This window comes from Passer montanus, unplaced genomic scaffold (genome assembly GCF_014805655.1).
Source record: "Passer montanus isolate IOZ18808 unplaced genomic scaffold, ASM1480565v1 scaffold98, whole genome shotgun sequence".
NCBI classification, from domain to species: Eukaryota; Metazoa; Chordata; class Aves; order Passeriformes; family Passeridae; genus Passer; species Passer montanus.
The window spans coordinates 1,046,157-1,059,093 of NW_024375256.1; the positions used below are offsets into that span (position 1 = coordinate 1,046,157).

Here is a 12,937-nt window from a genome sequence, read left to right on the forward strand (position 1 = left end):
GGGTTTTTGTGTGTTTTGGGGTCCAGGGGTGCTTGATGCTGTTGGTAAGGAGAAGCAGGAAGATGTTTCCATGGTGCAAGCTGTGAGGTTCTGGTAAGAAACGTTCCAAACAGTGTCAGGAGGAGGTTTTTATCCACTATTGCCCTTCTTACTGGAATAGGAGCAATGCTGTGGGGTGTTTTTTACTTATTTACACACACCCCCACCTCTCCCAGTGCTATTTGTGCTTGATATTCTCCTCTAATAAAATATGTGCAGACAAAAGTGCTTGTAAAAAAGATAAGGGCCAGGTGGGAAATGGATTCTGGCAGTGCTGGAGCCAAACCTGGACCTCCCTCTTGTCATGCCAGAAATTCCCCATCAAGTTTCCTCGCTGCTTCTGAGCAGAAACACCTGCAAGGAGAAATCATCTCCAATTCCTGCTTCCAAACTTGCTTTATTTAACTGCTTTGTACATGTCACCTTCAGCCCTGTGCAGGGGTACCCCTCAGACTCACATTTGTAAATCTGATGGCTACACAGTGTTGAGTAACCATTCATTGTTTTGGGGTTTTTTAATACATTCCAAAAAGTATATATTTGTGGCAATTTGAGAAGATGGATGTAGAACAAAAATCAGCTCCCTGGCTGACACTGGTTCTGGTGTCTCTTGTCTTTGCAGGCTCAATGTGTTCAGCGTGTCCCTTTATGGGAGCGTGGCTCACCCGGATTCCTTGAGGCAGTTTTTCAGACACACCCTCACTGAGGTTCTCACCTACAACCCCGTGCTGAAAGGTGGGAATGGGCAGGGACAGGGCTCTCCAGGGGTCTCCAGGTGTGCCCAGAGCTCTGTCCCACACTGAGTGGGGCCCAGCCTGGAGGACCCAGAGCCACAGCAGCCTCCAGGCTTCTCAGCTCCTTCCTGGGGTCTGTATAAGCAGCGTGCCAAATCAGGCAAAAATGTCATCTGAGGGTCATAGTTCAGGAGATTTTGGGCAGGAAGGTTCTAATCCCGGATCAGTAATTGTGAAGCTTGATGTTTTTGGGAAGAAATGTGTTTGAGCTATGAAATCTGCTGTGAAGTCCCCAGGAGCTGTGATCTGGAGCTGCTTGTCTGTTGTGTGGGAGAGCTGTGTCATTGCTGGCTCCCAGATGAAAGAGGTTAATGAGGGAAAAGCTGATTCCTTGCTGATTCTCTGTGCATGTGCCATGTCAGCCTACGCAGGTGGGATCACAAAAACAGCTCTGGGGTGGCAGTGCCACAATGGAATGGCCCAGTCCTTGTTCCAAAGACTGGTGGGAGACAGAATTCCACTGGGCAGCTTTTAAAGGGAAACCTGTGTGTTTTGGGTTTATTGTAAAACCTGCTGCTGAAGTTTTCTTTTTGTGGGTGCAGTGTCTGATGCCATCCAGATGCAGAAGGAGTGGAGCTTTACCAGGACTTCTCCCCTGCTCACGGCTCTGTATCGCAAGGTACATCTGCCTGGTGTCACTCAGAGAACTGTGTTGTGTTGGGTTTGTATCCACTGCAAAACCTGAAATCACATTATTGGAAATTAGTGCAACATTATCCAGTTGCAGAATCCAAACCAATTACCAGAAGCTCTGGGAGGAGGAAGCATGAAGGAAAAGAACAACAGAGGTTTTTGCTAGTGCAAAGCAGTTAATGAGAACAAAGATGCTGATTGGAGATGTGAGTTTTCACTGGTACAGAGCAAGACATGAGTTCTGAAAGAATGGGAATTTTACTGTTTATTGTAGCTGGTGGTGGTTCCAGTCCAAGCTGATATTTGGGCCTGGGGAAACTGATCCAAAAGCTGCAGGACAGCTTGCAGAAGTCACAGAGAAGCCTGTCAATCGTGTGTATTCCCCTCTTTCTTGTGGCTGTATGTCCTAGCTAACAGGAATTGCCATCCCTCCTCCAGCTGTTGGTGGCATTCAGTGTGAAGGAATCCATCTGCCAGCTGCAGCAAGTCCTGGAGACCCACGAGGTGAACTGGCAGCACGTGCTGTCCTGCGTGTCCACGCTGGTGGTGTGCCAGGCTGAGGCTGAGCAGCTCTTCAGGGGTAGGTGGGCACTGCCAGCCTGGCGTGGCTGGGTGGGCACAGGGCAGTCAGCACAGGGGCTGTCTGCTGTTCTGCATGGAAGAGGGCAGCAGGACAGGACAGCTGCCTTTCCACTTGGGCTTCCCATGTCTGTGGTGATGTGAATGCCTTGTGCCTGCCTCTTCTCAAACTCTGTGGACAGCCCAGGGTGGTGGTTTGATAATTACCTCCATCATTAATTGGCACAGTGATTACTGAACCTTAGTTCTAGCTCACCTTTGCTAGCAGAGCTTGTTTGTGAGAATTCCTTACTAATTGTACCAGTGCTGGACTCCCTGCAGGGAATCCAAGTGTGTTTGACAGCTGAAAGTGCATAAAAAAATAAAGTCAAACCCCAGAGGTTCTCCAGGCTGCAGTAGATGTCCTGCCTCATGTTTTATCACAGATATTTGTCTTCATTTACTGCAGAATACACAGCACTGTTGTCAGGAGCAAAGTGTGAGGTTATTGTTTTATGTTCCTAGATCTACTGAGCCATCTCCTGCTAAAGGCCTTTGGGAATTATGACATGGAAAATATGATCACTGCCTTCCTGATCGCTCGTCAGGCTGCTCTGGAGGGCCCTGCTGTCTTCATGCCCTACTCTGAGTGGTTTAAGGTGAGACTGAGTGAGGCCTGGCTGGTGAGCTCTGTTTTAATTGTGTCAGGCAACCTGTGCATAGGGAATGTTCTGCTGCATGGAGAAAGCCTTCTCCCAGACAGGATAACCAGGAATGAGAAAGGGGAAGAAAAATAAAACAGAAAAGTTCAAGGGATTGTGTTGATATTAGGAATGATTGAATATTTATTACAGCCTTTGTGTCTGCAAAGAATAAATTTATTTGGTTTTCCCCAGTTTTCCCTCCTTTCATCTTTTAAGTCCACCTTGCCTGTTCTAGTTATTTGCTAGGAATGCAGACATGTAATTCCTGTTATTATCACCACCTTGGATGGATTTCAGTATCTTGATAAGCAGCACTGTTGTTATTGCATAAGGTGGGGGTTGTGGCAGAGGAAGCATTCCTGTTTCCTGCAGGTTTGCATGCAGCTGTAATTGCTGTGTTTGACCTTACAGATAATTGGTTGTTGCTTTTAACTGTAAGCAGGTGGGTATTTTAGGGATGCAAATCTCCACGCAAATTCAACCTGGAAACTCCTTTGTATGAGTTTGCAAATCTGAGCTCAGCTTTGGCTGATAGAGTGTCCAGGAGGTACCAGAAGGTAAACTGGTTGTGTTCTCTGTAGTCTCAGACTGGTTGTTTTCCTTAGAATGCCCAGATAAACCTGTGTAGAAACCTGCAGATTTGTGGTTCCCTCATGAATATCAATCTTTTGGCGCATCTCAAAGTTGCCTTGTTTGAGTGTTCTCATGGCAGCAAACTTCCACAGAGAATTCTGTAAATCACCATGATTCAAGGGAGCCCCTCTGCTCTGGAATCAGGCTGGGAGAGCTTGGGGTGCTCACCTGGGGAGGAGAAGGCTCCAGGGAGAGCTCAGAGCCCTTCCAGAGCCTGAAGGGGCTCCAGGAGAGTCGGAGAGGGACTGGGGACAAGGGATGGAGGGACAGGACAGGGAATGGCTCCCAGTGCCAGAGGGCAGGCATGGATGGGAGATTGGGAAGGAATTCCTGGCTGGGAGGGTGGGCAGGCCCTGGCACAGTGCCCAGAACAGCTGTGGCTGCCCGTGGATCCCTGGCAGTGCCCAAGGCCAGGCTGGACAGGGCTGGGAGCACCTGGGACAGTGGAAGTTGTGGCAGGGGATTTGATCTTTAAGGTCCCTCCCAACCAAACCCTTCCATGATTCTATGAACTTTCTCTGCAGACTTTTCCCCAGCAAGGTTCTCCTGACAGAAATGGCATGTTTGGGATTGGTGTGCTCAGTTGTGGCACTGCTTGGATGAGGATTCTCTCACACTGAAAGGCTGTCTTGCTGTGTTCCCCTGTTCCAGGCTTCCTTTGGGAATGCTGGTGGCCACCATGGGAGCAGTAAGAAATCTCTGGTCTTCCTCTTGGAGTTCCTGTCAGAGCTGGTGCCCTTTGAAGCTGCTCCATACCTGAAGGTGAGAAGGTGCTGACAGAGATGGTTTTAGGTCCAGAAGTGCCCCAGAGTCACTGGCAGTTGTGACTTTGTGGTGACCCTTGTGCCTTTCAGTGGGTTCAGCTCATTATAAATGTTGTTATAGTAATTGCATTACTTCTGATTCATCATTCAAACCCTTTTCTTCCTGCAATAAGGAAGGACAAGATTATTTTTTTGATGGGGAGAATTCCTTTCATGGAATTAATTTTGAGCACTTCACTGATTTTGTTTGTTTGTTAGCTGTTGGGAAAAATTACGTGAGTTGCCATGAAAATGATGGATCCTTTACCAAGCAATAACACCTTCTCTGGGGAGTATTTGAGGTGAACTCTAGTCAGAATGAGTTAGAGTTTCACCTGGGTTTCCTGTGACAATGGCAGCCCTGGCTGTGGCTCTCCCCCCTCAGGTGCACATCATGTTCCCACCCTTTGTGGCCGCCAAGCACCGCTCCCTGCTCCTGGAGTACATCACCCTGGCCAAAACCCGCCTGGCCGACCTCAAGGTCAGGAAAGGTTGTCTTTTGTGGGAAGGGCTCTTTCTGGGTCTGCCAAGCCCTGCTGTGAGTGACCAGCTGCACCTCTGGCCTCCCACAGGTGGCCATAGAGGACATGGGGCTCTATGAAGACCTCTCTGCCCCCGAGGAGGCCGTGCAGGTACTGCTGCTCTGTCTCCCTTTTCCCATCACACCTCCCTTGTCCTCTGGAAAAGCACTGAGCTTGTCAACCTCCCTGCCCCTCCAAAGCTCAGTGTACTGCCAAGCCTCCAGCTTTAAGCCACAGGTTTTGGTGGCCATAAATACAGGATCTCCCCAGTTTTCATGAAAGCTGGAGTCACATTTTGTAGGTATCTTGATTCTTTTCGGTGGAGCACTCCATCTCCTTTGAACACCCACCCAAAGTGGGGGTATTCAGAGGAGATTTGGGGGTGGAATCTACACTCTGCAGTTTCACACTGTGGTTCATGGTAAATTTTGGGTAACAACAATAATTTATAAGGAAGTGTTTGGCTTTATAATTCCTTCCTACATTCTGATCAGAGGAAGAGGCCTCACTTACATGATTACATTAAATACAGGCTGGAGGCAGGGTAGCTGAATATAATACAAGGAACCCAGTCCTGTGATGAACTCACAGGCATAAGTGAGGATTTAATTTAATTTTTCCAAGTCTGGTCTGGTTGTCAGTTGAGAAACTTGTTGCAGCTTGAGGTGCCTTACAACTCAAAGGAGAGAAACCTGGGGTGTCAGTGCCTCTGCCTGCAGGCACAGGCTGGAAGTGAGATGATGTGTCTTAATTCCACGTGTACAACTGAAATAGAATCACAATAAAGCAAATTCAGAGCAGAAGAGGTAAGTTCACCATCACCCTTGGTTTCTCACATCTTTCTCCCATTCCTGTGAGGCAGCCCCAGGCCCAGGCACTCCGTGATGTTGAAAAGGCCCTTCAGATATTTGAGAACACCAGGAAGATCCCAACCTCTGTCATAGAGGCCAGGTACTGTGTGCTTCTCAGCTCCTCCTGGGCTTAGCTGGAAGAATAATAATAGTAATAACATAATTGTAGAAGCCAAGTCTGAATCAAAATAAGGACCCAAGAAAAATTGAGGATGTGAGCAAAGGAGGTTTGGGGAAGTTCTTCCCACTTCCTGAGGAGTCATCTTAATAGAGGCTGTTTGTGGGGAGAGTGAAAAGGCACATTCCCCTGTGCAAAAGAAGTCCAACATGATTACCATAAAAAGCAAAATGAAAGGAATGAAGAACCATTGGCTAATCTGAACCTGGTTTGTCTGAGGTTATTCACATTACCATGAACGTGTTGGATGTGCAGGAGCCAAATGAACTCCTGAGGTGTGGAGATGGCACTTTGGACCCTTGGCACTGTTAACACTTTGCTCTGTTTATTTTCTCAGCATTTTCAGACGACCATATTACACTTCCTGGTTCCTTCCAGCTCTGCTGAGGCCCCGTGTGGTCAGTGTTTGGCTTTTTTCTCTGCCCCTGCCCTTAGCTGTGTGTTTGTACACAGACAATTTGCCCCTGACCTGCCTTCTCCTCTCTTGCAGCTCCCTAAAACCCCAGATGGCCGCATGGCTTTGATAGACTCCTTGAAGAGGTATTCATGCACCCCAGTGTTGTTTTCTGTGCTGCTGGGCTCTCTTTTTGGGACATTTGATATCAGATTATCAGAGGTTTGACACCTGGGTTAGAACCAAGCTCTTGGCAGGGCTTGGTGGCCCAGGTCTGTGGCTTGCAGGTGTGCATGGAGGAGCTTATCTGTGTAGTCTTCAGGTGTGTAATCAGTCCTGTGGCCACTGTGAAATCATTATTTAGGAGTCCCTCTGGTTCCAGGCCAGGTACATTTTTATGCAAATCTTGAAGGATGCAGCTGAGTATAAAATTTCCCCAGGAACAGGAGCTCCCTCTGTGAAAGGCTGTTTAGGAGGGGAGTGAAAGATGAGACTTAAATGTCTGCTGATGCTCAAGGGGCACCAGGGTGATGCCTCAGGAGGACACAGCTCCTCTCAGGACTCCAGCTTGCCCTGCCTGCATGTTTAAAAGTGCTTTTCTGCACTGCAGGAGCAGCTTTAGTTTACATCCAGTAGTTCCTCTGTAACCTCTCATGAAGGAAGAATGTTTGCAGCACTGCCTGCAAATGAGGTGCTTGGCCCTGCCTTGTCATTCCAGTCTGGCTCTAAAATTAAAGGCTGGATCATTTAGTGAAATTAAAGTTGTGAGGGAAGCAGCTGGGCTCTGGGAGCCTCGTGGGACGTGCTCTTAGCAGTGAGTGCCTGCCCTGCAGAGAGAGGTCACACCTTGGTGTCAGCACGTTCGTGTTGTACATCTGTGAGTGCTGCATCTCACAGCTCACTCTCTTATGGCATCTTAGACATCAACTAGATATGGAGCAGGCATTAAAAGATTAATTAATGACATTACAGTGTTGGGTTTGTGTGTGCTACACATGTGCAATGCTTGCTGTGAAAGCCCTGGGTAGAAATCTCTGCCCCTCATGTCAGATGATTAAAAAATGCTTCAGATGCTCTTTATGCTTCAGAGTCCCTCTAATTACATTTCACAGAAGGGCTGTTGTTTGTGCTTATTTAATAAAGGCAGTTTGTGGTTATGCAGGGTAATAAATCTCTTCTTTTTCACAGAGCTGACAAAATACCTTCAAACCTGTACTTCACATATCTGCAAGCCTGTCATGCTATGAAAGAGAAGGTGTTACAAGGTAAAAAATACAACATTTACTCGTGGATCAATGTGAAATGTTAATTTTTCCACTGCTGCCCTCCTGAATTGAAAATATTCAAAGATTTATGGCTGAATAGGTATTTAATCCATACAAATAAGTGTTAAGCCCTTTATGTTGTGTTGAGGTGTTAAATTCTTCCTCCTGCAATGACTTTTTCTGCCAGCCCTGCCTGGGTGGGATTTTTGCAGTGCTGGGAGCCCTGTGCTGTGCTGAGGCTGCAGATGATGCCTGAGCCTGAGCTGGCTGAGTTCCACCCCAAGACCTTTCCATGAATCAGCGTTTGCAGCCTGAGCTGCTCAGCCCGGGCTGGAATTGCTGTGCTGGGAGCCTGCTGTGCTGATCCCCTGTGCAACGACACTTGTGCTGTCCTGGCATCCTCCTTTAAGAGGGGATTAGGGAGGTCTGGGGGGGCAGGAGGGGCTGGGAAAGGGATTGCAGCTCCTGCTTTGTAGATGTTTGGGTGGGAGGTGAGCCTGCAGCTTCACTGGGCAGGATTATGGGTATTTAATGAGGGTATTTAATGAGCTCTGCTGTTCCTGGCAGCAAGTGGCTGCTTCAAACACCCCCTCCAAAGGTTTGCACACAATGCAAAGGCCAGGCTGGGCAGCAGAGAGAGGTCCCAGGGTGTGGGGAGGAGAAATTGCAGATCCATGCTCCATGAGGTCAATGTGTAGCCAAGCCCTGCTCCTGCTCGGGGCCTTTGGGGCTTCCTGGAGATGCTGTGGCTGCAGAGGCCCCGGGCACCACAGATGTGCAGTGGGCTGGGCAGGGTGGATCCCTGCAGGGTGGGATTGGGATTGATCCTGGGTGGGATGGATGGATCCCTGCAGGCCGGGATGGTTCCCTGTGGGATGGGATGGGATGGATACCTGCAGGATGGGATTGGGATTGATACTGGGTGGGATGGATGGATCCCTGCAGGCCGGGATGGATCCCTGTGGTGGCTGCAGAGGCCCCGGGCACCACAGATGTGCAGTGGGCTGGGCAGGGTGGATCCCTGCAGGGTGGGATTGGGATTGATCCTGGGTGGGATGGATGGATCCCTGCAGGACGGGATGGGATGGCCAGGATGGATCCCTGCTGGGATGGATCCCTGATGGCCAGGACAGGATGGGATCACTGCAGGCCGGGATGGGATGGATCCCTGCAGGACGGGATGGGATGGCCAGGATGGATCCCTGCTGGGATGGATCCCTGATGGGATGGGATGGGATGGATCCCTGCCCGGATGGATCCCTGATGGCCAGGATGGATCCCTGATGGCCAGGACAGGATGGGATCACTGCAGGCCAGGATAGGATGGATCCCTGCAGGATGGGATGGGATGGCCAGGATGGATCCCTGCTGGCCGGGATGGATCCCTGCTGGGATGGGATGGATCCCTGCAGGATGGGATGGGATGGATCCCTGCTGGGATGGATCCCCGATGGCCAGGATGGACCCGCAGGATCCCGGCAGCCCCGCGGGTCCCTGCGCTGCCACTGGATCCCTGATGGGATGGATCCCTGCTGGGATGGGATGGATCCCTGCTGGCCGGGATGGATCCCTGCTGGGATGGGATGGATCCCTGCAGGATGGGATGGGATGGCCAGGATGGATCCCTGCTGGGATGGATCCCTGATGGCCGGGATGGACCCGCAGGATCCTGGCAGCCCCGCGGGTCCCTGCGCTGCCACTGGGCTCTGGTGCCACTGCCCCCACCCTGTGCCGCCCTCCTGAGCAGCCTGAGCCCTGTCCCCTCCTGTCCCCTCCTGTCCCCTGCGCTCTGATCCTGTCCCTGTCCCCTGCCCATCGGGCTCGGCACAGGGCCGGGGTTCAGGGCAGGACTGAGCCCTGGGCTGCCCCAAACCCCACTGGCAGTGCTCGCTCCTGCACGGGTGACTCAGGGGGCTCCCAGCACCTTGTTTGACAGCCAGCATCAATGTCAGCCCTTGTTATTTGCTGTTCTTGCTGCTGGGTGGGTTATTCCTGGCCCCTGTACAAGAAGCTGTTCCTGCCTAACAAACTCTGGGGGGTTTGGGGCTGTGGCAGTCGCTGGTGGCATCTCTTTCTAGTGGGAAAAGGAATTTTCCTTTATTCCTTCTCTTAAACAAAACACCAGAGTAGCCTGGGACATCTGATGATGTATCCATGCTGTAATGTCTGTCTGCATTCTGAGCCTGACTCCAGTCTTGAGGACAGCAAATGTTTCTGTGAGAGCTAAAGGAAGTGGGAAGAAAACTCTGAAAACAAAACTTTTTTGCCTCTCATCTTTAAAAACTGGATTCTTTTTTGCAACTAGGCATAAACCCATAAATTATTAATTAAATAGCAATTCTGAGTGCAAAAACAAAGCTCTGTGTGTGGCAGACTGACAATTTGGGGTTTTGTTAGAGCTTCAGGAAAGCTAAATTCTGCTTCTGCAGAAAGTGCTTGCAGAGATTGCTGAATGCATTTCCTCTCCTCCTTGTCTAGGTGACTCCACAGCAGAGCCCAGCCATTCCAAAGAGCCTTTGGAGCAGCTGAAGGCTGAACTGGCTGAGCTCAGGACTCTGGTTGTGGAGCAGGCTCAGGGGGAAGGTATGAGGGGTGCTTCTCACTGACTGTCCCAAAAGCTGCCTGAATAAAGAGAGCCTGGTGCTGGCACAGCAGGAGTTTCTGCCACTGCCACCTGCAGCTGCTAATCCTTCAGAGCTGACAATCCTTCCTGCTATGAATATGTACATTTTCATGTCTGATGTATTCCCAAGCCTCACTGGGGCTTGTCTTGGTGGCAATCACAGCAATCTCTGCTGCCCCACTCCTGGGGCTCACCTGGTGACTCTGCCCCTTTGGAAAGCATTCTCCCCTCTGCTGTGAGAGCTGCTCCTGAGGTGTGTTGGGGATAGTACTGGCAAAAACTAATGCTGAGCATGCTGATCCACTGTGTCCCAGCCAACATTTTTCGCTTGTTACAGCTTTTCCTAACACCCTTTTGACTGTGACTGATTGAAGTTTGTGTTTTGCTTGTTCTTGCTGCTGCGGGGCGTCGTGATGGTGCCACGCCTGCTGTCCTGCTCCCCGTGCCCCTGTCCCCGCAGAGGTGGCAGCTCAGCTGGCCGAGGTTTCAGCGAGGCTCGGGGCTGTGCTGGGTGCCAGCAGCCAGGAGGGCGAGGCTGCTCCCACCTGCTCCCCGGTCCGGGTGGCTGTCCCTGCCCCCGGGCTGGCACCGTGCCACCGCAGCGTGAGTACCAGCCGGCCTGGGTGGGGCTGGCCGGGGGATGGCCTGGCTGGGAGGTGTGAAAGGCTGCTTTGTCTGCAGGAAATGCACTTCTCTGCTCTCCCTACCCTGCTCTCTACTATTCCTGTTTTTATCCACCTGGAAGTTGCTGGATGATGGGATCTGGGGATGTTTTCTACCAGAGCAGTGCTGTGATGAGCAAGGCTTTCCTCAGCAGCCTTGCCTGGGTGTTTGTTGTGTGCTGGGGTCATTCCTGGGCTGTTATGGGCTTAATTTTCCATCCTTAGTGGCAGTGGATCTGTACAACTTGTAGTGAATCTCATTGACCAATTTGCTTCCTTGTTTTAATGTCAGGAAATGTAATAAATACAAAGCAGAAAACTAGGTTTGGGTGTCCAGCCTGACAAGCAGCAATTAGCAGTGTGGGTTTTATTCCAGGTTTACTCCTGGTGCTTTTTATTTCAGGTTGTTGATCTTCTGCTGACATCATTCTGCCAAACCCTGCTGGCTGCTTCCTCTTTCAACCCCCCTGACAGGTGAGATGGGAGTCCAAGAGCAGGAGAAGCAAAACTGGGTGACAGCCAGAATCCCAGCACTTGTGCAGGGCTGGGGAGGGCTCTGGGTGTCCACAGCCCTGGTGCCAGCCTGGCAGTGCAGTGAAGTGTCTGCACTCCAGGAATGAATGCACTGAGGCACATGGGTGAATGCACCAAGTTTCTCCTCTGCTGTTACAGATCCCTCCAGCAAAGTGGCCTTGGGCTCTGCTCCGTGCTGGGTTGGACACCCCACAAACACTGCTGGGTGCTTCAGCCCAGGCTGGGGGGTGGCAGTGAGGCCAGGCCCTGGAAGTCCTTCCCTGGCAGGGCTGGGTGGTGTGACAGGAGCTGTTTGTCCCAGTGGGACCTGGGCTGGCTCAGGAGCAGAGGCAGCAGCGCCTGCCCCTGGAGCTGCACTCAGCTCCTCCTCTAGCCCAGCCTGTAAACACCACGGGCAGCATGTCAGTGGAAAATCACTTTGTTGGGCAACAAGGCCGTGCTGAGGAGCTGGCTGGGATCCCAGCTGCCCTCCCTGTGCCTTGGCAGCCGGGGCATCCTTCCCTCTGCTGCACTGCTCTGCCCTGGAGCAGATGAATCACTGCTCAAAGCCTGCCTGAAAACTCCCTGTGACAAACAAGAGTCCCAGGAAATGGTGTCTAAACACAGCTCCCACCTGGCCTCCTCTGAGGATGGGCTTTTCTTGTCTGGGTGGGAAAATCCCTCCCTGCCCCTGCTTTACAGCAGGGCCTTGTGACAGCAACTCCTTCCTGCTTTGTGTTTTGATCCCTTTTATTGCTGTGCCTGTATTTACCCCGCGCCCCAGGCAGCTCCTCCTGTCCTCATTGTCACCTCTGAGGCCACCTTGGCCGTGAGAGATGCCAGGAGGGTTTGAGGTGGGGGTCTGCAGGGTGGAATGATAATTGTGCTGTGTTTACAGACAGCCCGGGTCAGCTCCAGGCTGGTTAGGCATTCCTAATTACCTGTTCCTGTGCTGGGGATGAGGTTAATGAGCTTGTGGTTTCCCCTGCTGCAGGCAGGGCCCGTGCCTCTCCCTGCTGGTGAAGATGATGTGTGGACACAGGAATCTCCTGCCTGCACTCCTGGGCAGGGTCTGCCAGCTCATTTACCACCAGGTCAGTTTTCCAGCCAGTAGAATTCCATCCTGCTCCATTTCCTGAGCTGGGGGGCATGGAGCTGTCTGGGCTGCACTGTGGGGGCACCTCACTGCCCTCCAGGCTTCCAGAAATCCCTCTTTTGGTCAGGGAGTGTGAACTGTCCTCGGGAACATGAGCAGAATTTCCCCCTGCAGAAATTCTGCTTGTGGAAGGTTAATGCATTCTGAGACATTTGGACAGAAGCTAAAATAGGCAAGTTTAGGAAAGAGACAAAAGAAAAATGGTAGAATGTTTCATTCCTAAGCCTCCACGTTGAATAATTCAGTTGTAAAAATTTAAAAATAAAATTAAGATACCCCTGTCTGGGCTGCAGCAGTGCATGGTTTTGTTATTAGAGAATTGCTTGGTTTATTTCCTCTACCCTCTGATATTGCAAGGCTGAAATAACAGGCTGATAGATGAAATTAGCTGTCAGAGAGGCTAAAAAGCCTTGAGAATCCCCAAATCTGAATTTACAGTGAATTATTTCAAATTGCTGCATTACAGAAACCTCCAGTTCTGCTGTGGGTTGTCTCTCATCTGCTCAATTTTTGCTGCACTGCTGTGATCAGAAACATTGTTCTGCTCCTTCACTAAGTCTGAGTATTGTCAGAAATATGTTTTGGTACCAAAAAAAGTATTTCAGAAAGG

At 50.7% G+C, this 12,937-nt stretch overlaps 1 protein-coding gene across 1 annotated transcript in view; it reads left to right on the top strand.

Annotated features, from left to right (window-relative positions):
- Nucleotides 1-12,937, top strand: part of FANCA (FA complementation group A) — a 33,976-nt gene that overhangs the window by 8,832 nt on the left and 12,207 nt on the right. The window contains exons 10-25 of the mRNA XM_039696543.1: nt 27-93; nt 662-774; nt 1,376-1,452; nt 1,905-2,046; nt 2,550-2,683; nt 4,013-4,123; nt 4,550-4,645; nt 4,737-4,796; nt 5,548-5,636; nt 6,052-6,112; nt 6,205-6,254; nt 7,297-7,373; nt 9,852-9,956; nt 10,457-10,599; nt 11,062-11,132; nt 12,166-12,265. Coding sequence (XP_039552477.1) covers nt 27-93; nt 662-774; nt 1,376-1,452; nt 1,905-2,046; nt 2,550-2,683; nt 4,013-4,123; nt 4,550-4,645; nt 4,737-4,796; nt 5,548-5,636; nt 6,052-6,112; nt 6,205-6,254; nt 7,297-7,373; nt 9,852-9,956; nt 10,457-10,599; nt 11,062-11,132; nt 12,166-12,265 — 1,496 coding nt within the window. The remainder of the gene's footprint in view (nt 1-26; nt 94-661; nt 775-1,375; nt 1,453-1,904; nt 2,047-2,549; nt 2,684-4,012; nt 4,124-4,549; nt 4,646-4,736; nt 4,797-5,547; nt 5,637-6,051; nt 6,113-6,204; nt 6,255-7,296; nt 7,374-9,851; nt 9,957-10,456; nt 10,600-11,061; nt 11,133-12,165; nt 12,266-12,937) is intronic.